Below are 24675 nucleotides of genomic sequence, written 5' to 3'. Positions count from 1 at the left end.
ATATGATGCCTGATTTCCCATCCCCCTTTCAAAGCTGCCACACGCTGCCGGCTCAGGAGGCATCAAGGTCACATTACATGAACTAAATTCTTTGGATTTCTAAATGGGTCTTGAGTTAGGTATAACAATGATTCTTCTGAAATCAAAGGTTCAAAGACATATGGAGATCACTGGAGAACAAACAATACAGTCCAAATCATTCATTTCTATCACACACAATTTTTAAACACAAATAGTTTATTTTTTCTGAATAATTGTAAGTTATGTTATAAAGAATTTGTATCTCAGACAACTTAAAATTATCAGACATACTCAATTCCAGGACAGGCTGTTTTTTTCAGTGGCAGAATCTGCAATTCTTTCAGTTCTTTTCAATCTTTTAGGATGAAAGGCACTATATAAAATGCATGATAGGACTATTACCTGTGATTTTCACACTTCACTTCTGATTACCATAACCATGTGTCTTTAAAAAGAAGACAACACTGCATCTCCTTCTATAGTTTATTCCCTAACTGAAGTACTCATTTTCTATTTGTGACACATCATTTCCACAGCAACCAGATGTGATGTCAAATGATGTACGACTTCAAATAGAACATTAAACTCACAATATGGCATCTGCTTACTCCTGCAAAAGTCTTCGGAGTGGGGGATGAAGGAAGAAGAGAAAATGGCTGCAGGTGGCCTGCTTTCCCCCCCCCGCCCCCACCCCATTATATTTCTAAATCTAAATACAAACCAAAAAAATCTGTATCATATACTCTGTCTATACCTTTCATTTTACCTTCAGAAGGTTGTGTGTGTTTTGCATAAATCTCATTACTTGCATAAGTTGAGTCTGCCTCTCCTCTGTTGTAATGCTGACTGACTGCTGAAAGAACAACTCAGTTGAATAAGGATCTCATTCAAATATGTCGAAGTCTCAGCTTGTTGAAATAGTGGTGACATTTTGCTGATCTCTTTAAGCACAGTTAGATCCCATGACAGTCAAAAATGCAAAGAAACTATACGAGAGAATTGCACGTATCCTGTGACACATTCAGCCCAGTTCATCCCTGTTACTTCACTAGAGCTGGCAGTTACTACAGAAATGAATTTCGTCATTGACATTTATTGGTTTCCAGTCACTTAACATATTTTTGCTATCTTCATAACTAATCATGCAGCCATACAGGATGTGGTTGTCACTTGTCAACCCTTTCCTCAAACTATCTGCGTCTATGTGATTTCAAACATTATTTTGTTATTGTCATAATGTAATACTGTATTTTACCACCTTTGCTAATCTCATGGAGTAGTGGCTTAAAACTGGATTGGCCAACTCTTGGTGCATTTCGGCCACAATAAGCTACTAAATACAAACAATTAAAAATAAGATATGGATAATGAGACTATCCTCTTACACTAGATAAATTTTATCCTAAGGGATACTGTGCCATATAACAGTACCAACGACCTTCACATAGGAAATGCTTTATAAGAAATAATTCTCTTTCAAGACAGTCACCACAAAACAGTCTTTCCGAGAGTCTTTTTGGGCTCTTCGGTCTAGCAGACAAAAGGTTTAATAAAATCTAATGGCTGGAAGTTGAAACTACATCAATTGAGACTAGAAATAAGGTGTACATTTTTAACAGTGAGAATAGTTAGCCACAAACAGTTTACCGATTCTCCATCACTGGCAAGCTGTCAACCTACACCCCAAATCCCGCTTTGCTTCCAGCATTTATAATGGTCTTAAATATATTAAGAAATGTTTTTAATTTGTAAGGGGGGGTTGCTCTCAGAGGCTTGCTATGTGATAGGGGTCACCAGTACAAAATTTGAGAACCACTGTTGCATACTGTATTTAATGCTAACTGTCAAACTTTTTATTTAGTAACTTAAAAGTGCAACTTATTATATTTCTCATTTTTGTTATCCCCTCTTTTCCATTGTGGCTTCACTCCTCTATTCCCTTCTTTCCTGAAACAGATCTTGGAATCTCTCCCCCTCTCTTTTCCTTAGTGTCTGTTTCTTTCTCTATCTCCCCCTCTTTATAGCTGTCTTCTCTCCCCCCCACACCCCGTCTTACTGTATTGTCTACTTCTCTCCACTTTTCACTCTCAAATCTCTCAATACTTTACTTTTTAACTCATTCTGTACTCTCTTCCACCTGCCCCCTCACATGTCTTCACATTCATCTACTCAAACATATGCATTTAATGTTTTACCACTCTCCAAACAACCTGAAGACTAAACCTGCTATTCTGTGAGAAATACAAAATATTGGGATCTTTAGTCTCCAGCATTGGTCCCCACATAAGAAGCCAACTTCCCTCCCCTCTTAAGTTCCCTCTAAGCCGCACAGCCATGCAGCAAGCTGTCAAGGGCCGCGCAGATGCACCTCTCCCCCAGTCCCGGGCTGCTACGGTAAGAGAGGGCGGGAGGGAGTGCAAGTCCTCTCTCCCCTCTGCAACCCCTGGGGCAGCCTGCACCCCAAACTCCTCATCCCTGGCTCTACCCCAGAGCCCGCACCCTCACCCCAAACCCCTCATCTCAGGCCCCACCCCAGAGCCCGCTCCCCCAGCCAGAGCCCTCATCTTCCCACACTCCAACCCCCAGCCCTAGCCCTGAGCCCCCTCCCACACACCCAAACTGCCCAGTGCCTGCCCAATTCGGACAGCCCCTGAGGCAGCACCGGCCGCTGCAGAAGTCATGGAAAGTATTCTGTGACAGACACACAGCCTTCGACATTTGTAAACAAATCCTCCTTATGCTCTGCAGTGGATCATCTTTGCTGCCTGAAGGTTGGGTTCCCTGAGCAGAACTTCCTGCTACTCCCAACTCCAGCTTACAGCTACCATGTGTGTTCATATATAATGGTGGTTCTCAACCTATTTACCATTGTAGGCTGCATATGCAGCTCTCTCTGTGTAATGTGGGTGGCATCCACACAATATATATACTACCTGTATGCCAATGAGGTCACATGGACTGTAGCTGTGTGCTGATTTGGCTGCAAGTGGCCCGCGAGCTGCAGGTTGAGAACCAATGATATACAAGAACACCTCATATATGCATGCACACAGCTCAACTTTTTGCTAATCTTTGCATACACAAACTAACCGAGAGGAGGAACTGTTTTTATAAAATGGTCTGTAGATGTTTCAGTATACAGAGTAATAAGGTGGACATTAGATGTAAATTACATATGGGATAAAAATGTACTTTTATTATTTTAAAATTTGATGTGTATATATATTAGCTTAAATCACATGCAAATTTATAACATTTAAATTTTAAATTCTATTATTTAACATGCTAACTTTGAAATTAAAACTACTTATAGAAAAGGTACCTTCCTGAAGCTGCCTTGTGTATGCTTGCTGATGTACACAGAAATAACTGTATGAAGCTATTGCTTAAGGGAAAAAAGGCAAACTGAATTAGCTTCCACCATTCAATTTTCTGACTTTTCAATTACTTGTGTTTCTCGGTTCAATACTTACCAGTAATAGGTAGTTGACTACAGTTACATTGCATGTAGCTTTGTGAATCTGCTGTGACCTGTACAAAGTACAGCCCTTTCCTAGATCAGAATTGTATGCAACGGTGAGTCAAAGATCAGACTCTTCCTTAAAATAAATCTGAAATGAAGTGTGATGACATGCTTTTGAATAGTTTAAGATCTGATATGTAACCTAATTACTGAAATAGACTAACTTATTCTACTGCCCCAATATGTTTATTATTCACCTATAATGCTTGAATGTAATGGGGACTGTTTAGGGAGGCAAATCAATTGCTCCTCAGATAAGAATATCGCAGCACACACTTGAAAGACAACAGGTGAAACTACCGACTTCCACAATCCTATGTCCTGTCTCCAGCAAATAAACGAGATCAAAAGGATACTGACCAGCTAAAAGCCCTCTGACAATAGGGGGGTGATTGTCAGTTGCCAGGGGCTAGAAGCTGTCAGTGACCTCAGACAGCCACATCTCCTGCAGAAGTGTAAACAAGCCTGAGCCTTCCCCAGTTCCAGGGAATGGTAAGCCTTCGAAAGAAGCAAGCATGCAGGCAGAGTGTTTATTGTTTTAAAATGTTTTCACTGAGATATTTTTGTTCTAAGTAAATAATATTTTACTTTGAGAAGGATGTTTGGTCACTAGTTACCACTGTCATTGCTGCCAGAGGAAACAGATTTTAGGTGCTGGGCAAATGTCAGACCAGCAGAGGTAATCATAATTGATACCCAGAGGACTACTCCCAGAACCCAGTACAAGAGTGGGGGAAATCACATGATTCTATCCTGAGAAAGGTGACAGCTAGCAGCCTGACGAAGTACACTCAAGGAGACCAAAAGCAGTGAGAGGTGTGGTTAGCCTAGGAACTGTGACAATCAGTAATGCTAGGAGTACGCGGACTAATGAAGATAACTTTAGTAATGCCTATGCAATAATAAATGTTTGTGACGTTAACTTTAAAAGCCACATATCATTAGACCATTCTATAAGTTCAAAAAAGGCTTCATTTAAAATTATTAAATTATATTCAAGAACTGATTCCACATTCCATAATGTTCTCATTTAGAAAAAAGTGTTGAGACACCAAAGAGCATATTAGAGACCTTTGAAATGCTCACCAATTTCTTAATTTTATCCAAGAACTACAGGACTAGAGTACACAACACTACAGTGAGCCCACCATTCAAGACATTTGGAGAAAAATACACTAGTGTCATGGGAACACCTGTTCTCACTTTCAGGTGACATTGTAAACAAGAAGCAGGCAACAGTATCTCCCATAAATGTAAACAAAATTGTTTGTTTTGTTTTTGAGTACAGTTACGTAAAACTTTAGAGCCTACAAGTCCACTCAGTCCTACTTCTTGTTCAGTCATTTGCTAAGACAATGTAATAACAAAATTCTACATTTGTAAGTTACACTTTCACGATAAAGAGATTGTAATACAGTACTTGGACGTGAATTGAAAAATACTCTCTTTAGTTTATCATTTTTACAGTGTAAATATTTGTAATAAATATAAAGTGAGCACTGTACACTTTGTATTGTGTTGTAATGGAAATCAACATATTTCAAAAAGTAGAAAAACTGTACAAAAATATGTAATAAATTTTGCAAAAAGAACAGGAGTACTTATGGCACCTTAGATACTAACAAATTTACTTGAGCATAAGCCCACGAAAGCTTATGCTCAAATAAATTTGTTAGTTTCTAAGGTGCCACAAGTACTCCTGTTCTTTTTGCGGATACAGACTAACACGGCTGCTACTCTGAAACCTGTAATAAATTTCAATTGGTATTTGATTGCTTAACAGTGCGATTAATAGAGATTAACTTTTTTAATCACGATTAATTTTTTTTAGTTAACTGCAATTAATGGACAGCTCTAGTCAAAACATTAGTATTTCACTGCCCTGAAACATTAATTCCAGCATGTGATGACAGGCTATGAACACTTAAGAAGTGACTTAATACCTCCTTAGTACCACTTCTCTTTTCCTGCTAAACCCATGCTTAAAATGATACCTTTATAAAACACACAAAAAAAACAAACAAAAAACAAAAAACAAAAAAAACCACACACACTTTTGGGAGGTGAACATGCCAATTATTATTAAATATACTAATGACTTCCAAAACCCTGTTAATAATCTGCTCTGGCACACTAAAAATTGTGACATATATTGTACATCAACCTTGCAAAAGGGTCACAAAATCTACTCATCCAGCTTTTAGCACTGGAGAGAGACCAAATAGTATTTTTAAAAAATGCCTGTCAAAAAAAGAAATTAAATATACTACTGAGTGAGGAAGTGAAATTTTGCAAGAACGCTGCACATAGCCTTGTTCTGATTAAGACTGAACAGCTTAATAGTTCCTTAAGCTCACTCTCTTTACTTTCACTCAATTTCTGTGAGTAATCAATAGGACCACTCAAAGTTAAGATACTCATAAGGCTGGTAGAACAGGCCTTGGACAGGTAAGCATGGGGAGTGGGGAGAGGAAGGGGTTTTTTTTGTTTTTGTTTTTTGAAGTGGTCTGCTGGCTTGACTTATTTTCCTTAAAATGCATTCACAAATTTTTATTGTGATCCAATTTCTCTAGTGGTATACTGCTTGCAGCAAGACCATTATTTTACTTTATGAATAAATGTAGTATTATTCTATTACAAATATTAATGGTGTTACATAATTATATTTAATATATTTGTAGAAATATTTATTCACTATATAATCTGTGATTTACAAATAAAAAAGGAGACAGGTCTCCGGCAACCTAAAATGACACAAAAAGAGAGGAATGGGATTGCAAACAGAAACAAATTGACAGATTTTTGCACATCTTGTTAGGTCCATAACATTCAAAGTTAGTATTTTATTTTTCTAAATCAGAGTCTTTGCCTGTCCCACAAAGACCTGCACGAAAGACTGTGATATGGGGTGAGCTAAGACAGAGCAAGGGTTGAGTCACTTGCTGCTTCCACTGTTAATTTATAGAGGTGTAGTCCCATTTCAGATATGGGATTAGTAAAGTAAATAGAAGTTAATTTATTTGCCAATGTTCACACAAATCCACTAACCACAAATCCAGCCAGGGAAATCAAATGTGTGTCCATTTTCACATTTATGAAACGGAAATAGCAGCACTTATTTCTAGGTTTAAAAAGCACTTTATAAAGTAGCACTAATAAGTAGCATCATTTTACAGGTGAGAGGAAAAGATTTAAAAGAGAAAAATTAAGTGACCTGTCCAAGCTTGCATGCACGTGGCAAAGTGCAATATTTAAAATGTGCAATCAATGACATTCACTACACAGCTAAGTTTGCTCACCCCACATGCACAACACAGCATACTTTCACTCAAATATTGATTAGACGGCCTGTTGATTTCACACCCAGTGGTTATGCCTATTGCCAAGTTTTTCTAAAACAGTTTAAAAGTTGAGTACAGATTTAGGGGTAGAGTGTGAAACTCCTAATTATCTTGTCAGAAAATCATTGGAACTTGCACACCTAAATGACTTAGGCATTTCTGAGAATCTCACTTAAGGGCCTAATTTTAGACCTCTATTTTTTTAAATTCTTGCCCTCAATCCCTGGTTTTCCCCCTCCAAATCTGGAAAACACAGAGTTCATGACAGTCTGCATTTACATTGTGTTTTTTCAACTGAGGATTTAAGAGCATTGCAACACTAGCCACCACATCTTTCAAATATCAAGGCCAAGCACAGAGATGCAATACTTTTTTGTTTGAGATATTAGCGCATAATGGAGCAGACTTGGATCTACCACATCAGAAACCCTGGGTGTAGTCTCAATTCTCCCCAAAACTTCCTTTAACCTTGGGCCACCTCTATCCTCAGTTATTCATCTGCAAAGCATAGATGACATTATATTTGTCTTAGAGGTGTGAGGCCTTGCTAAATATGGGCTGTGAGCATTCAGCTTTATGAAACCCAGTTACGTTTGTAACTCATGTTCTAGGCTCTGAGCCAGGAGAACGCCTTTCCTTATACTGCTTCAATTGCAGTTTCTTACCCCCACGCCATTTTGGTGGGGAAAGTAGCTGTGCAGAATCATTTTCCCTAGATTTGTTCTCTCGATGCTCTCTCTCTCTTCTCCCCCCACCCCGCAAGGCACAAATGCAAGTCTCAACACTAGTGGTGCTTCTTTCACTCAGCACAGAGAAATGCACAACTCTGCCCATGAATTTCCCATGGTTGGCTCTGCACAAGTACACATGTCCCAAGAACCTCACTACCAACTTGCAAGGACGTTACAGCAATCTTCTGATTTTGGTATGTACATTCAGGTTCACCAAAGAATACCATGTGAAGTCTCAAATGAAATCCAGTGTGTCACTGGTTATTCATATTATTGTGAAATGTATGTACAAATGCTATGTAAGGAATTATGTATATATACTGAAAATACGACCTTAAAGTCTGTTTTAAAGGTATTAGTCACCAGCAAAGGTGCCAAACAGGTTCTATCAGACAAGAAATGTCCATGCAAACTGAATATTGACTGATTCACAACAGGTCTCGCATCACAAACCTTAACTGAATGCAAATGAAGAATTGTGGAGACTTCAAAAAGAATCAAACAGGAAGAAAAGAAAAAAAAAAACAGCAGGGGGAGAAAATCCTACCTGGTGGGTGCACTCCAAAGGTTTGCTTTACTATTTGGAGGCAAGACAACACGCTGGCACCCTTCACTCGAGAGGGGGGGGGGGGGGGGGGAAGAGAGAGGGAAGGATGACAGTGCTTTTGCTTCATGAAAAAGGGGTCTCAACCAGGCATCTTTGAAAACAAGGAAGAGAACTGTGTGATATTAACAAAACAAATATACCTAAGTGCTGTAGTGGTAAGCAAAGTGCTGGTCATGGGGTGAATCTTACAAGCTGGTGTATAGTGTTACTTTGAGAATAGCAGGCCTGGTAATTCTGTGAGTGTTCAGGGGATAAGGGACTGGACGCTGTATGGAATGCTCCAACAACACGGGGCTTGGTGCATGTCTATCGCTACCAGTACGGAAAGAGTGAGCCCGGAAAGTAGCGCTTTGTGCTGCCAGAGGCTGGTGGTTTCAGCGAGCTGATCCACAGCAGGCAGAGACAAGACTGCTTCACACTAAGTGCAGGTTGTGATGACATGCCGCAGATGATTCAAAAGGTTCCGCCACAACCTAAGAACTGTCTCCTAGCCAAATTTCAAATCTATCACCTAAAGCTGGTGTAAAAATATTGTTGCTTTTTTAAAATGGGAAAATAATTTTTCACCATCAAAAACATCTGATTTTGCATAAACAACACACACACCCCAGGGATAAGAACATATCTGCTAAATTTTAGCCCCAAGGGTAGAATAGTGACAAAGTTTAAGCAGCTAAAAATGGAAAAGCCTGTGCAACCTTAAATGTAGATGTCATTACATGCTCTGTGTATAAGATTCTTTGCTTTGACACACAGTTAGTTGATACTTTTAATGTAAATTTCTATTAAAGGAGTTAACAATAAAAGTATAATAAAATGAGCCAATAATAAAAATGTTACATTACCTTAATTAACCCATCTTACTAATAAGATGATAAAAGAATTAAATTAGTTTCAAGCACTGAAGATGACAAATTTATGATAGTCCTTTACAGTTCTTACAACTGAGAAGATGTGACATCTCGGAAAGCCCACAAGAGAAAATAACTTCTAAGTGTTTATATAAATATACTAACAACTTTCAAGTACAGGCTGAGTAAGAGGATCTTTTTTTCCCCCTCAAACACTGAGACAAACAATTACCAGAGCAAAAATGGTATTACTTACCCAGAAAACAAGTAATGAGTGAAAAAATGCATAGAACCAGGGTGGATAAAAATCAATGGTTTGAAAAAAAAATCGTATTTTTTTTTAGGGAAAAAAAACAGATGCATTATAGCTCAAAGAGATCATCATGGAATAGGGATTATAAACTCTAATTCTATAGTATGAGACAATATATTCACATAATGTCTAAGAAAAGTTTTGTAAATGAGTTCCAGTAGTTCATGGATTAGGGACCCAACCATATGGGTTTCCAGGGGCTTCTTTACAGAAGATTTAGGTTAATCTTTCTATCTATCCAATGGGACTCAGTGCTCAGTCTAGAACAGTGGTTCTCAAAGCCAGTCCACCGCTTGTTCAGGGCCAATGGGGGCTGCGGGAAGGGCGGCAGCATACCCCTCGGCTCGCGCCGCTTCCCGCAGCCCCCATTGGCCTGAAAAAGCGGAGAACGGTGGCCAGTGGGAGCCACGATTGGCCGAACCTGCGGACGTGGCAGGTAAACAAACCGGCCCGACCTGCCAGGGGCTTTCCCTGAACAAGCGGCGGACCGGCTTTGAGAACCATTGGTCTAGAAGATACCGTCAGAGATACTTCGTTTTGCAGTTCTCAGACTGTGGATTTGTCTCTCCAGAAATAACATGCTCAGGAGGAAGCTGGGTTGAAGATGATGAGAGGAACATGTCTGAACATGCAGGATCTTCGGGTTGGTAAACTTTTTTATTTCATACTTCTTTCTTAAGGACTGCCTATCTTCCTTCTGGACTATTCTTGAATTCTCATGTTTGAGCAAAAAATATAGTTGTTACTCTATGGTACTATCATTTTAGATGCAGTTGTGATCAAAAATAAATAAATAGCTGAAATAGGCAGATCTTCCTTTTACAATTTCACCTTTAAAGTAATACTGAGTGTCAGTGAATGCAATGAGTAATACTAAATGAGCAGTACGGTAATAATAATTAAATAACTGCATTGACTTATTTTGTTTAGGAGAATCTATCCTCAACATACAGGATTCTGAAGACTATCCACTTTCAAGATCACCACCATCATTTTCTATAGTTTCAGCGTTATCTGCCAATGATAGCATTTCAGTCACATCATGTATGTCACATAGCCACAGTATATCCTGTAGCAAAAAAACCCAAAACACTCCATCTTCATAGAGAAGTTTGTGATAAGAACCAGATTACAAAGAAGAGGTAATTGATGGAAAAATTGCCCAGTTTGTTTATGCAACACACGCTCCTTTCCATATGATTGAAAACCTACACTTCATTAACATGGTTCAGTCATTAAGACCAGGATACAGTCCCACGCAACAGAGCAGATGTCACAGGCAAATTGCTGGATAAAGTATATGAAAGAGAAATTGAGTAGTGTGCAAAAGGTCTAGAGCAGAGGTGGGCAAACTTTTTGGCCCAAGGGCCACATCTGGGTATGGAAATTGTATGGTGGGCTATGAATGCTCATGGAATTGGGGGTTAGGGTGCAGGAAGGGGTGAGAGCTTTGGCTGGGGGTGTTGGTTCTAGGGTGGGCCTGGGGATGAGTTGGGGGTGCAGGAGGGTGCTCCAGGCTGGGACCAAGGGGTTCGGAGGGCAGGACGGGGATCATGGCTGGGGCCTAATCTGATGACAGTTTGTGAACAAAATCCTGAAATAAACAAACACAGTAACTCCTCACTTAACATTGTAGTTATGTTCCTGAAAAATGTGACTAACAAACTATGTTCAGAGAATCCAATTTCCCCATAAGAATGAATGTAAATGGGAGTGTTTTGTTCCAGGGAATTTTTTTGCCATACAGTACAGTACTAGAGTTGGGTGGTACCCCCGCCTTACCCCACACAGGCACAGCCCACTGGCACTGGAGACAATGAGGCAGGCAAGGAGGCTGAAGGTGCTGTAGGGTAGGAGAAGCACGTTGCACAGCTTCCCCTACTCTGCAAGCACCAGGGATGGGGGGAGGGGGGCTCAACCCTCGGCCCACCCACGCCACCCCTTCCCCCAAACCCCGACACTTAACCTGCCTCTTCTTCCCCTCCCCCCCCTTTACTCCGCACACCGTCCTCCCCCTCCCTCCTGAACGCTGCAAGCCAGCTGACTGCTGTGGGCAGGGGGGAACTGCGCCCAGTCTTTGCTCCTGCCCAAGGCAATCAGCTGGCTTGTGGCGTTCGGGAGGCAGGGGAGGGAGGGGAAGCCTGCACGCCGAGTCCTGCTTCTCCCCCCTGCCTCCTGAACACCGCAAGCCAGTTGATTGCTGTGGGCAGGAGGCCGGGGGAAGAGGGGTAAGGGGCTGATCCGCGGGGTGTGCCAGCGGATGGGGGGGGGGGGCATAGGGGAGCTGATAGGTGGGCTGCCAACTGAGGACAAACCAGGCAGCCAAACTGTTATAGTGAAGCATTGCACAACTTTAAATGGAACATGTTCTATAATTGAGCAGGGACATAAGATCGAAACAACATTAAGTGAGAGGAAGTTAAGTGGAGAGTTACTGTAGATGGCACTGTCACAGCCAAAGTTCTCAACATTGGGCTTAAGAGAAATGCTCAACACATGCCGAGTACCCTGAAGCCTATTTCTGTAGCCTAGAACAAAATGCAGGGAAATAGCTGTTTTATTGCTGACGCTGTTGAAATTTGGAAGGAACTGAGTGAGATTGTGACGGTTGGGACTGCCATCTGATGTGCTGAGACTACCTCTGAGCCCGTTTTCCCTGCCAGCTTGGGACTTCAGTACCTTAATTAACAATTTTAAAATCAGGTTTGTTTTTGTTAAACTTGAATGTTTAACTAAATTAAAAATATATATATCATATGCTTGTTTTGTTAAAATATTATGTTTGCTGTTGAAGAAAAAAAAGTCCAGAATACATAATGTTGTTTCAGTTAAATAAAACAATTTAAATGTCTGTCTAGTGATGTTCGCCTCCTAATATAGCAGGACAAGAAAACCCTCCAAATATTAAAAATTAACCTGTTGAATTGGAGCTAGTTTACCTCCCAAGGACTTCATAAAATCTGCTTCAATTTCCTTTGATAAATGAAATAACCAAACAATCAGTCATTTTCTGATATAGCTGTAAAACTAATGTGAAAACTTTTCACAATAAATCACTTTAAAAATATAGTGTGTACCTTCTAAAAATGAAACCTACATCTGTGAGTTGTGAAGAATATGTATTAAGGTTATAACAACCATCAAGAATGCACTTTTATGCAGAAATCCATGATTAAATCGAGTCTGACTAGTGATTTCAATCATGATTTAAATCAATTTGATTTCAATCAAATCCACCCTGCATAGAACCATTACCTTTGAAAAAATACTAATAATTAAGAAAATATATGGTATGTCACAATGTTACACTTTACCATTTTTAGCCGATGGGTTTGCCAGTCAGTATTAAGAATTCTTAAACACCAGAAAATAATTTGGAAGAAGAATAATTCAAGCCTTTGACCATTATTCACTGGCGTTACTCTTTTAGGTCCATTCATACCTGATTGTGACATATTAGATTGTAAGCTGTTTGGGGCAGGAACTGTCTTTTTGTTCTGCATTTGTACATCTAGCACAAGGGATACTGGTCCATGACTGGGATTTCTAGGCGCTACGATAACACCAAAAATAAGGTATGATGCAAACGTAAGAAAGTAGTTGACCTTATCTTTCACAATGACCCAAGACATACATTGGCTTGTTAATGAACAGCTCAGCAATTCAAAAAGGAACTGGAGGTCAATGAGCACTTGCATTTCACAATTAGATTTGGGGAACATGAAGGTGAGAAACCCAGAACAGTGGAGGAACTCAGATTTATTTTGTTTCTTTGTTTATATTGCTCAATTTACTGATTAGTCAAAGTAAAAGTATACCACTCCATTTTGCCTGGTCTGTCAGGTGTACATGGCCAAGCTAAGACACGTATTACCTCACGAACATAAACTAATATAAGTTTACCACGTATATAAAAACCATGTACTTTAATTTTAGCCTGCAAATGAAATTATGTACACATAGAATCTGCTGTTTATATATATATTTTTAAAAGATTTAAAAACAGCACCACCCTATCTGAGGTTATATCAAGAGGAAATTTGATAGCTATCTTCCTTCATTCACTAATGAAAGGGTAAAAAACTGATTAAAGTTACTCAAATGAAAATGTACCTACTCGTGACATTAAACCAAAAACAAAAAAAAAAGCTTTTACTTGCAGCTGAAAGTATTGTCCATTCATGATTACATCAACTTATTTTCTCATTTTTAATAAGTTACTCTATATATTTCAGTACAGTACTAAATTCCAGACTGAGCTAGTATGCAAGAGGCCGGTTCTTTGAGGGTACAGCTCATTTCACTACATTAGTTCTTCTGTGCTATATAACTTGGAGCTTAAGGAGGACAAAGTCTTGCACAAGCCCACTGCATTGAAGAAAATTTTAACCTTCAATGGACAGTGGATTTATACTCATTAAAAATGTCAGTATGACTGTCTTAGGCATTACAGTGAAGACTGTAAAGGTTGTCACTGGGATGTGGCAATGTTTCATTGTTTTTAAACAGATGTTTAAAAGCAAAACACTATCTTCAATTTTCGGTACCTTGTATCTACTGTATCACAATTGCTTCAATGGGGGAAAAAAACCAAACAATGGAATATTGTTATATAAATTAGTTTGATCTATTCAGTGATACCAGTCATCAGAAGGTTCTCCAAGATCAACAGGATCAGAATTTCTAATGTAAACAGTCTCTCTCTCTCTACATACATCATAAAGCAATAAAAATGGAAAACCAATATCTTTGTCAGTCAAATTTTAGGCTCAGTGCCATGGGGAGCCGGGATGAGGGAGGGGAAAAAAGAGGAGACTTAACTAAAGCGTTTTCCAAGTTTCCTGAGTAGGTTCAATTTAATTTGAATGCTTGCATGGTGACAACTGAAGAAGCTGAACTGACTGATGTATTTTATTATTTCTAGCTTGTGGTACTTTAATTAGTTGCAAATATAGCCAGTGTTTGCACTGGATGCATGTTTTATAAACCAAAAACCCTACAAGCACTCAACCTACTGTAATGATACAGAAAAAAGCACAATTTCACAAAATGGAAAAGACAACTGAGAAAATTTAGCATGTGAAGAAGTATGAAAAAGTTTGTTTAAATTGATATCACAAATAACTGTGCATCACAATGTATACCCGCGTGTAAAGCGAAAGAACAATATTTTTTATCTTTTAATGCACTATGTATGGTGTTAGGTTTTCTAAATCACACCTGCCTCTACTGTAACATCGAGGTCCAGACACGTGTACCTTGCAGAACAATGATCTTACATTTTCTAAATAACTTATCTATCTTGATTAGAGCGTAATGAATGTGCCTACCACTAGGGTAAAACACAGCAATCATCAGTAGACTACACCCTGCATAGCATCCATTACTTAGAGCCTGACATCTCACACACACACACACACACACACACACACTCATGACCTAGCAGCCAGAGCATCCTCCCTAATTCCCATATGTGGAATTATGTGACTCAGAGATGGCAGATTGCAACAGGTTTTATAAGCAAAATGGGACCTTCCTAATAGAGGGTTATTGTTTGGTTACATCTCCTGGTTTTCCACTATGTGTGTTGCAAGTGGGAAGGGATGTTCATCAGGAACCACTGAATTTCATAACTGAGGGGTCCTCCTGGGAAGGCAGGGGGTGTAACTGTACATGAACATGGTTGATTTACTCAGAGGAAGGCAGAATGAACCACGTTACTTTGCCTTGGGTCCCACAATAACGTCGTTCTGGATCTTATGGCAACTCTTCAGTACTGAAAAAACATTGCTTGCTGAAAGATCATCAAGGACCTTAGTCAAGTACTATGGGTAAAAATTTTTAAAGATTCCTTAAGCGACTTAAGCACTTGTGTCCCACTGACTTTCAATAGGACTTAGATACCCAAAGCACTCTGGTGCTTTTGAAAATTTTACCCTGGAATTTATTAGTAATGCAAAACAACATATTTCCTAGAAAGGCACAAACATGAACACTATCCCAAACTTTAAAACTTAATGGTTTACAAGTTTCATAAGGGCTGTCGATTAATCGCAGTTTAATTGAACTGTTAAACAACAGAAAACCAACGGAAATTTATTAAATAATGTGGATGTTTTTCTACATTTTCATATATATTGTATTCTGTGTTGTAACTGAAATCAAAGTATAGATTATTTTTATTACAAATAGTTACACTGTACAAAGGATCAATGAGAGATAGTATTTTTCAATTCACCTCATACAAGTACTATAGTGCAATCTCTTGGTCATGAAAAATTCAACTTACAAATATTGATATTTTTTTGTTACATAACTACACTCAAAAACAAAACAATGTAAAACTTCAGAACCTACTGGTTTACTCAGTCCTACTTCTTGTTCAGCCAATCACTAAGATAAACAAGTTTGTTTACATTTACAGGAGATAATCCTGCCCTCTTCTTATTTACGTCACCTGAAAGTGAGAACAGGCGTTTCATGGCACTGTTGTAGCTGGCATCACCAGGTATTTACTTGCCAGATGTGCTAAAGATGTATATGTCCCTTCATGCTTCAGCCACCATTCCAGGGGACATGCTTCCATCCTGATGATGCTCATTAAAAAAATAATGCATTAATTAAAATTTGTGACTGAACTCCTGGGGAGAGAATTGTACATCTCCTGCTCTGTTTTACTCGCATTTTGCCACATATTTCATGTTATAGCAGTCTTGGATGATGACACTTGCACTGCAGATTTCACAAAACACAAAGTAGGTACCAATGTGAAATTTCTAAAGATAGCTACAGCACTCAAACCAAGGTTTAAGAACCTGAAGTACCTTCCAAAATCGGAGAGAGAGGCGAGGAGTGGAGCATGATTTCAGAAGTCTTAAAAGACCAACAGTCCGATATGGAAACTACAGAACCCAAAACACCAAAAAAGAAATATCAACCTTCTACTGGTGGCATCTGACTCAGATAATGAAAATGAACATGCGACAGTCTGTACTGCTTTGGATTGTTATCGAGCAGAACCTGTCATCAGCATGGATGCATGTCCCCTGGAATGGTGGTTGAAGCATGAAAGGACATATGAATCTTTAGCGCATCTGGCAAGCAAATACCTGGCGACGCCAGCTACGACTGTGCCATGAGAATGCCTGTTCTCACTGTCAGGTGACATTATAAATAAGAAGCGGGCAACATTATCTCCTGCAAATGTAAACAAACTTGTTTGTCTGAGCGATTGGCTGAACAAGAAGTAGGACTGAGTGGACTTGGAGGCTCTAAAGTTCCACGTTGTATTATTTTTGAGTGCATTTTTTTTTTTTAATATAATTCGACATTTGTAAATTCAACTTTCATGATAAAGAGATTGCACTACAGTACCTGTATTAGGTGAATTGAAATATACTATTTTAGTTTTTTACGGTGAAAATACTTGCAATCAAAAAATATAAAAAGTGAGCACTGTACACTTTGTATTCTGTGTTGTAATTGAAATCAAGATATTTGAAAAACGTAGAAAACATCCAAAAATATTTAAATGGTATTCTATTATGGTTTAATCGTGCCATTAATTTTTTTTAATTGCACGATTAATTAAAATTTTTTTAATTGCTTGACAGCCCTAGCTTCTATATATTTGCAGTTAACTACTCTATTGCTAGTGTTCTACTCCAATAGGGACCAACATATCAATTAAAAAAAAATAAAGCCAGATTTTTCTGCAGACATGTTTGAATAAAAAAATTAAAACAATTAGACACCAGAATAATACTATCCTAATTAAAGAAGAAAACGAGCATACAAATAAGAAGCTGTGGGGAAAACTGATTACTGAAGAAATTTCTCTCTGCTGTTACAATTCCACTAGGGTTGATGTCTCCCTTCAATTACCTGACAATGAACCGAGCAGGAAAAAGGAGACAAAGGGGCGAAACAGAAAAGGGCATAGCAGCACTGTTCACGTTCATAATGAGATTTTCGAATTGTAAAGCACTTGAACCAATAAGACTTCAGTTTACAAGTTACTGAGGGGAAAAGGAAGAAAATATGAAAAAAGGGTGACAATTGTCATATCCCAATAGGATGAGGATGACAAAATTCTACCCAGTTGTTCACAGCACAGCAGAAGTGCAACAGAAAAGGAGGTATAGAGAGCATTACCAATTACACATGTCCTAGGAGAGAGAAAGTTACATAACACTCTGATCTACTTATGGGTCTTAGTTTGCAACTCTCCCCCTCCCCTGATTGTATTTGCAAATACAACCGTTAAAACACTGCAATTTAACATATTAAAAATATATTTGTATTTTTATCCAAAAATGGTAGAGAAAGTTTTGTTCTTTTAATATTTTGAATCTTCAATAAATTCTGTCAAAGAAATAAAGCAAGGAAATGTTGGAGTCAAAAGTTCTTATGCAGAACAGTGTGTGTTGAGTTAAAATTGTAACTTAATGTTCATTAAACTGAACAAAAATGATCTTTTTGAAAAACTTTTTACGGGAAGTTGATGATCTACTTCCTCAAAAGCCATAGAAGCATTAATTATTCAGTCAACAATAGTAGGAGAATTAATTCATCATCCTGATGTATTTACCAGAAAAAATATCCTGGAGTCACAGCAAGAGGAAAGGTTGGGGAGAAAACAGCTCAAAGAGCTGGAGAGGGAGAAAAGAAAAGAAATCCATATTTGCTATTATCATACCAGAAAAAAGAAAAAAAAGATACACACAATGCAGTTATGGTACTGGTTGGATTTAATGAGCTTAGCAATAGGGAGTGGGAGGCTCACAAAACCAAGTATTAGAAACGCCTATTACCATCTTCAAAATAAGATTATGTGCTGTCATGGCAAGGTGCTAATATTGTACAGTGAATCTAAAACAGTTTTGGTTCTTCCACCCTTTAGAGCCATTACAGTATGTGCACAATTGTATTTGATACAGTTGATAGTGTCAGGTCTGTCTGCATGCTGATGGACAGGATAAAATATGACTGAAACAGTCATGGTCCTTCCTATGATACAACAATAACCCTTTCAAAATGTTGGCATATACTGTAAATTAAGCATGTTATTCTCACTGTGACCTAATCCAAGTTCAGTGCACACTATTTTAATGTAAAAAAGTTGAATGAAGTTAATAGCAAAAATTGCTATAATTACAAAATTCATTTACATTAACCTTTATGTAGTCATTTTCAGGTAATTTATGTGGTGAGCTATTTGAACTACCTCTTGCATTTATTTCAATTGCACTTGTAGGAACTCCACCCACAAGGGCACTCATCCAAAAATCTGGGCACCTTATTCATATTTAAAAAACAAAAGGACATGAAAAACAAGCTGACATATGCTTCTTCCTTCCATCATGCACACATCAATCAAATGAATTAAAAATTTTATTAAGATGATGTTAAAAAAAAAGTGAACAGTTTGAGCATAGAAGTTTCTGGTTACTAGGGAATAACGTACAGATTATCGAGGGTGCAAAGTTTAGTTTAAGATCAGGTGGCATAAGGAATACATAATCTGCAATATCCCCGATTGGGGGTAAAAGGTTGATGGGTCAAAGTACAGGTATTGAGATATGAGGGTATGAAGTTCATAGAGTGGCTATGTTTGGGTGTGGGGTATAATGAGTGGATATGATGATGAGGATGGATTGACCCTCATTTGGTGAGATTTAATGTTCAGGGAGTTTATGGTACCAATTCATATGATCCAACGGAGAAGGTAACTTGGTCCCTTTCTCGTAGTGGGAGAACGATGTCACTCTGGCTTAATACAACTTCAAACTCCTACCATACGAATTACACTTTCAACAATGTCCGCCCTCTGCCAATTCTGCTCAGATGGGCTTTACAGTATGCCAAGAAGGTTGTTTCAGACCTTGGAGACCTTGGAGCAATGGGGTATTTCAGAAGGAAGGTGCCAATATGAAGAACTCTCTACCAGCAGCCCTCTCCCCTTTTTATAACTAGGTGGATCAAAATGCAAGGCCTTTGTTGAATATAAAAAAAGGCCATAGTGGGTCAAACCAAAGGTCCATTTAGTCAAGTAGCCGGTCTTCTGACAGTGGCCCATGCTAGACCAATTAATTCCCTTTGACACAATAGGGCAATCATCAAGTGATCCAACCCCAAATCCAGTCCCAGCATCAAGGGCTTAGGGACATTCAGAGCAGGATATTGCACCCTGACCATCCTGGCTAATAGCCATTGATGGACCTATCCTCCATGAATTTATGTAATTCTTTTTTTAATCCAGTTATAGTTTTGGCCTTCATGACATCCCCTGGCAACAAGTTCCACAGGTTGACTGTGCATTGCGTAAAGACTTCCTTTTGTTTGTTTTAAACCTGCTGTCTATTAGTTTCACTGGGTAATCCCTGGTTCTTATGTTACATGGAGGGGTAACTAATACTTCATTATTCACTTTTTCCACACCATTTGTGATTTTAGACCTCTATGATATACCCCCCTTAGTCCTTTCTTTTCCAAGAAGAATAGTCCCAGTCTTTTAAATCTCTCCTTGTAATGTTCTATAGATCAAAGATAAAACCTTGAATTCCACCTGAAAACCAAGAGGCAGCCAGTGCAAATCAAAGAGCACTGTTAACATAGTGCCTCTTGGTTGCAGTGTATGTAAGCAAGCAGGCTGCCACAATTTGGGCCATGTCAAATTCTTCAGAATGATTTAAGGTGTAGCCATGGAATACACTGCAATAATCCAGTCTCAACGTGACAAAGACATCAATCACAGAAGCAAGGCCTATGTCAGAAAGAAATAGGCTGCTGGCAAAGTACTGGTGGTAAAAACGTTCCAGGACACTGCTGCAGTGTGATTATCCAAGAGCAGATGGGGATCCAGCACTGTCCCCAAGTTAAGCACTCAAGTAACACGTGAAAGACATCCCATCTATCAAAGGGAGAGTTAACAACTACCCCATTGTGGGTTCTGAAAAAATAGTTTTTTAGGACTCTAAAAATGTTATCTCAACACAAATATCTACATTTATTTTAGATTGCAAATAATGCAGCAGAAATGTTTACATCCAAATAGGTTCTGAGATCCAGAAAGACTAGGAAATGGACTAAATATAAGTGAAACTGACTAGTTTGTTTTCATTATTTACTTCTGAGTTTGGACAACAAGTGAGTTAGTTACAATTCATATTAATAAAATATAATTATGACTCATCACACAAATTAACCTTTTTTAACATTATGGTCCTTTAAAAATATGATTAAAAGCCACAAAAAATAAGGAAGTTATTGAGTAAGGCTAAAACTTCAGGCTTGCTCTAACTCACTCTTGCGACTATTGCTGAGCCTACATTTTACAAACATAATGTATGTGATGTTAAATATAGGTACTGGGACTAGAGACATAATACAATCAATTCAGGATGGAGTGTCACCATTGACAATGTACTGTTTTGGGGAAGGGAGAAACAACACAGTGAGAAAGGTGTATTTAATCTAGAAGCAACTGAACGTGACTCTTTGAAAATCTGGAGAATAGTTCTCCCAATGAGACCATATACAAGAAATCATATCTCCGAACCAGGTAACTACAGATTACCCAGAAAAGGATTTAAGAAAAAAAAAAAAACACGAATTCACTCCAGCCCACATATGAAGGAAGGAAGGCCGGACTGGGGAAATTCCCCTGCCCCTCTTCATTTCCCTTCCATGTTTTCAATGCCAGGCAGATATAAAAATAAGTCATTAATTTGAGATTCACTCCTTTGGATAAATCTTTGTCGAGCAATGACTGGAGACATCGGTCTGTGATTTAACTTGCAGAAGCGCTGAAGCCTTCCTCCCCTTCAACTCGCCAAAAATAAGGCTGTTCAGGAGCCAGGAGAAGGGTTGGGCGAGGACGACCTACGTGCCAGGCACTCGGCCGCCGGGCCACGAAAGGGGATCAAGGTTAAGCGCTACGGAGCCATTTCGCTAAGGCCTCCAAGCGCCCCACCCTCGCGGAAGCTGTGAAGTAACCACCCCTGACCCCGATACAGCCACCACAACAAGCCGGGCTCCCCGGCTCCCCTCCCGCGTCAGCGTCCCGGCAGCAAAACAACACAGCAACGAGACTGACCCAGGCCGGCTCCTCCGTGACAGCCATGGGGCGGAAGCTCCACGTCCCGCCACGCCCGGGGCAGAGAGACTCGGGCAGGGTGCGAGCTCCCCGGCTCCGGCCACAGGCCCCGCAGCCGGGGAAGTGGCCGCGGTGAGCTCCCCCCGCGCCGGCCCCGCAGAGCCGCCTGGGCCGCAGCGAGGATCCCCGCGCGGCGGAAGGAGCCGGGCCGGTCACTCACCACTTGGTAGCGGCTGGCGGGCTGGTGGTGATCCATCCCGGCCGCCCGCGGACAGACAGTGGCGCGGCCCAACCCCGGCTCCTCCGCGCCCGCTCGCTGGCTCGTTCTCCCCTCGCGGCTACCGCCCTGGTTCAGCGGCTGGGCCCTGCCTTCCCCCTCCGGATGCGGCTGCCTCTGAACCGGAGCCGGCCCCCTCGCTCCGTCACCGCCTCCCCGGACTCGGACCCGCCCTCCGGGGGCGGGGCGCGACAGCCACTTCCCTGCGGAGGAGCACGAAGGTGAGGGCGCCGCCCGTGACGCATATAATAAAGCGGGGGGTGCACGTCGGGGCCCAGCCCGTGTTACACACCAACACACCTGTGCGCCTCACACCCCTGTACCCGGCGGGCCCCTCACATTCTCCCTGTGCCCTTCCCAGTCCCTTACACGCCCCTGGGCTCCCCCTTACACACACTCCCCACTGGGCCCCAGGCCAGCTCCCATTGTAGGACTGATTTCTTTCTCTTAACTTCTCTAAAAGAAAGCCCTGTTCCAGACATTTTAACTTTTACATCTTACCCCAGTGCAGGATTCTTCTGGGATGTCTGCTTTTAAAAATAATAATAATAATTAATAATAAAAACACAGAAGAGGAGTTTTAAACTGATGTTTTGAAAATTGTATCTGAACTTCACTTTTGACATTTTTTCTAACTCTTTTGTAGGGTTGTCAAGCGATTAAAAAAATAATCGTGATTAACTGCACTGTTAATAATAAAATACCATTTACTTAAATATTTTTGGATGTTTTCTACATTTTCAAATATAATTACCAGTATTTCAATAACAACACAGAATAAAAAGTGTACAGTGCTCACTTTATATTTATTTTTTATTACAAGTGTTTGCACTGTAAAAAAAATAAAATAAATAGTATTTTTCAATCTCTTTATCATGAAAGTTGAACTTACAAATGTAGAATTATGTACCTAAAAAACTGCATTCAAAAATAAAACAATGTAAAATTTTAGAGCCTACAAGTCCACTCAGTCCTACTTCTTGTTCAGCCAGTCACTCAGACAAACAAGTTTGTTTGGATTTACAGGAGATAATGTTGCCCGCTTCTTGTTTACAATGTCACTTGAAAGTGAGAACAGGCATTCTCATGGCACTGTTGCAGCCAGGGCCGGCTTTAGGCCAATTCCACCAATTCCCCCGAATCGGGCCCCGCGCCTAAGAGGGCCCCGCGCCCAGTGGCACGGCCGCCGGGGTGGGGGCAAGTGGCCGAGAATCCCTTCCCTGGCTAGAGGCTCCTTTTTAATTTTTACTCACCCGGCAGCGCTCCGGGTCTTCGGCGGCACTTCAGCGACGGGTCCTTCACTCGCTCTGGGTCTTTGGCAGCACTTCGGCGGCCACCGAAGACCCAGAGCAAGTGAAGGACAAACCGCCAAAGACTAGGAGCGCCGCCCGGTGAGTACAAGCCCCACGTGTTTTTTACGTTTTTTTTTTTTTTTTTTTTCAGTCATCCCTGCCGGGGCCCCGTCAAAACTGTTCGAATCGGGCCCCGCACTTCCTAAAGCCGGCCCTGGTTGCAGCCGGTGTCGCCAGGTATTTACGTGCCAGCTGTGCTAAAGATTCACATGTCCCTTCATCCTTTAACCACCATTCCAGGGCACATGCATCCATGCTGATGACAAGTTCCGCTTGATAACAATCCAAAGCAGTGCACACTGTCGCATGTTCATTTTCATTATCTGAGTTGATGTCACCAGCAGAAGGTTGATTGTCTTTTTTGGTGGTTTGGGTTCTGCAGTTTCTGCATCAGAGTGTTGCTCTTTTAAGACTTCTGAAAGCATGCTCCACACCTCGTCCCTCTCAGATTTTGGAAGGCACTTCAGATTCTTAAACCTTGGGTGGAGTGTAGTAGCTATCTTTAGAAATCTCACATTGGTACCTTCTTTGCATTTTGTGAAATCTGCAGTGAAAGTATTCTTAAAACAACATGAACAACATGTACTGCGTCATCATCCGAGACTGCTATAACATGAAATATAAGGCAGAATGCAGGTAAAATAGAGCCAGATACATACAATTCTCCCCCAAGGAGTTCAGTCACAAATTTAATTAACACATTATTTTTTTAATGAGTGTCATCAGCATGGAAGCATGTCCTCAGGAATGGTGGTCAAAGCATGAAGGGGCATATGAATGTTTAGCATATCTGGTACGTGAATAATTTGCAACGCCAGCTACAACAGTGCCATGCGAATGCCTGTTCTCATTTTCTGGTGACGTAAATAAGAAGAGGGCAGGATTATCTCCTGTAAATGTAAACAAACTTGTTTGTCTGAGCGATTGACTGAAGAAGAAGTAAGACTGGGTGGACTTGTAGGCGCTGGAGTTTTACATTGTTTTGTTTTTGAATACAGTTATGTAACAAAAAAAATCTATTTTTGTAAGTTGCAATTTCACAACAAAGAGATTGCACTAAAGTACTTGTATGAGGTGAATTGAAAAATACTATTTCTTTTGTTTATCATTTTTACAGTGCAAATATTTGTAATAAAATAATATGAACTTTGATTTCAATAACAACACACAATACACTATATATGAAAATGTAGATAAACATCCACAATATTTAATAAATTTCAATTGGTATTTTATCAACAGTGCGATTAAAAGTACAATTAATCACGATTAATTTTTTTGAGTTAATTGTGTGAGTTAATTTCGATTAATCGACAACCCTACTCTTTTGGCTTCTTTATATCTCCAAAGCAGCATGGCCTAGAAACTCCAAATATGGGGCCCAATTCTGCACACTGCTTCCATGGAGCATCGCTATTACTTCAGTGGGGCTCTGTGTGGTGGAAGGGTCCACTCAAGCAGAGCTGCTTACAGGATCAGTTGGGGCTTTGTTGTGTTGGCCTTGGTGAGAATTGATTTTTAGTATTCTTATTTTGGTTTTGCAGGGAGGAGGGGACAATAGA

At 40.0% G+C, this 24675-nt stretch overlaps 1 protein-coding gene across 3 annotated transcripts in view; it reads right to left on the bottom strand.

The window, feature by feature from the left end:
• NDFIP2 (Nedd4 family interacting protein 2) overlaps positions 1-21852 on the bottom strand; it is a 65265-nt gene extending 43413 nt beyond the window's left edge. The window contains exon 1 of one of the 3 annotated variants that reach the window (XM_054011859.1): positions 21705-21852. In XM_054011859.1, coding sequence (XP_053867834.1) covers positions 21705-21740 — 36 coding nt within the window. In that variant the 5' untranslated portion in view covers positions 21741-21852. The remainder of the gene's footprint in view (positions 1-21704) is intronic. The other 2 variants (XM_054011850.1, XM_054011841.1) reach the window with 2 other exon arrangements.
• Positions 21853-24675: the final 2823 nt, after the last annotated feature.

Source organism: Malaclemys terrapin, chromosome 1, assembly GCF_027887155.1.
Source record: "Malaclemys terrapin pileata isolate rMalTer1 chromosome 1, rMalTer1.hap1, whole genome shotgun sequence".
In the NCBI taxonomy this organism is placed as follows: Eukaryota; Metazoa; Chordata; order Testudines; family Emydidae; genus Malaclemys; species Malaclemys terrapin.
Note: the sequence above shows the minus strand (reverse complement) of the source record. Positions and strands in the feature narration are given on the sequence as shown.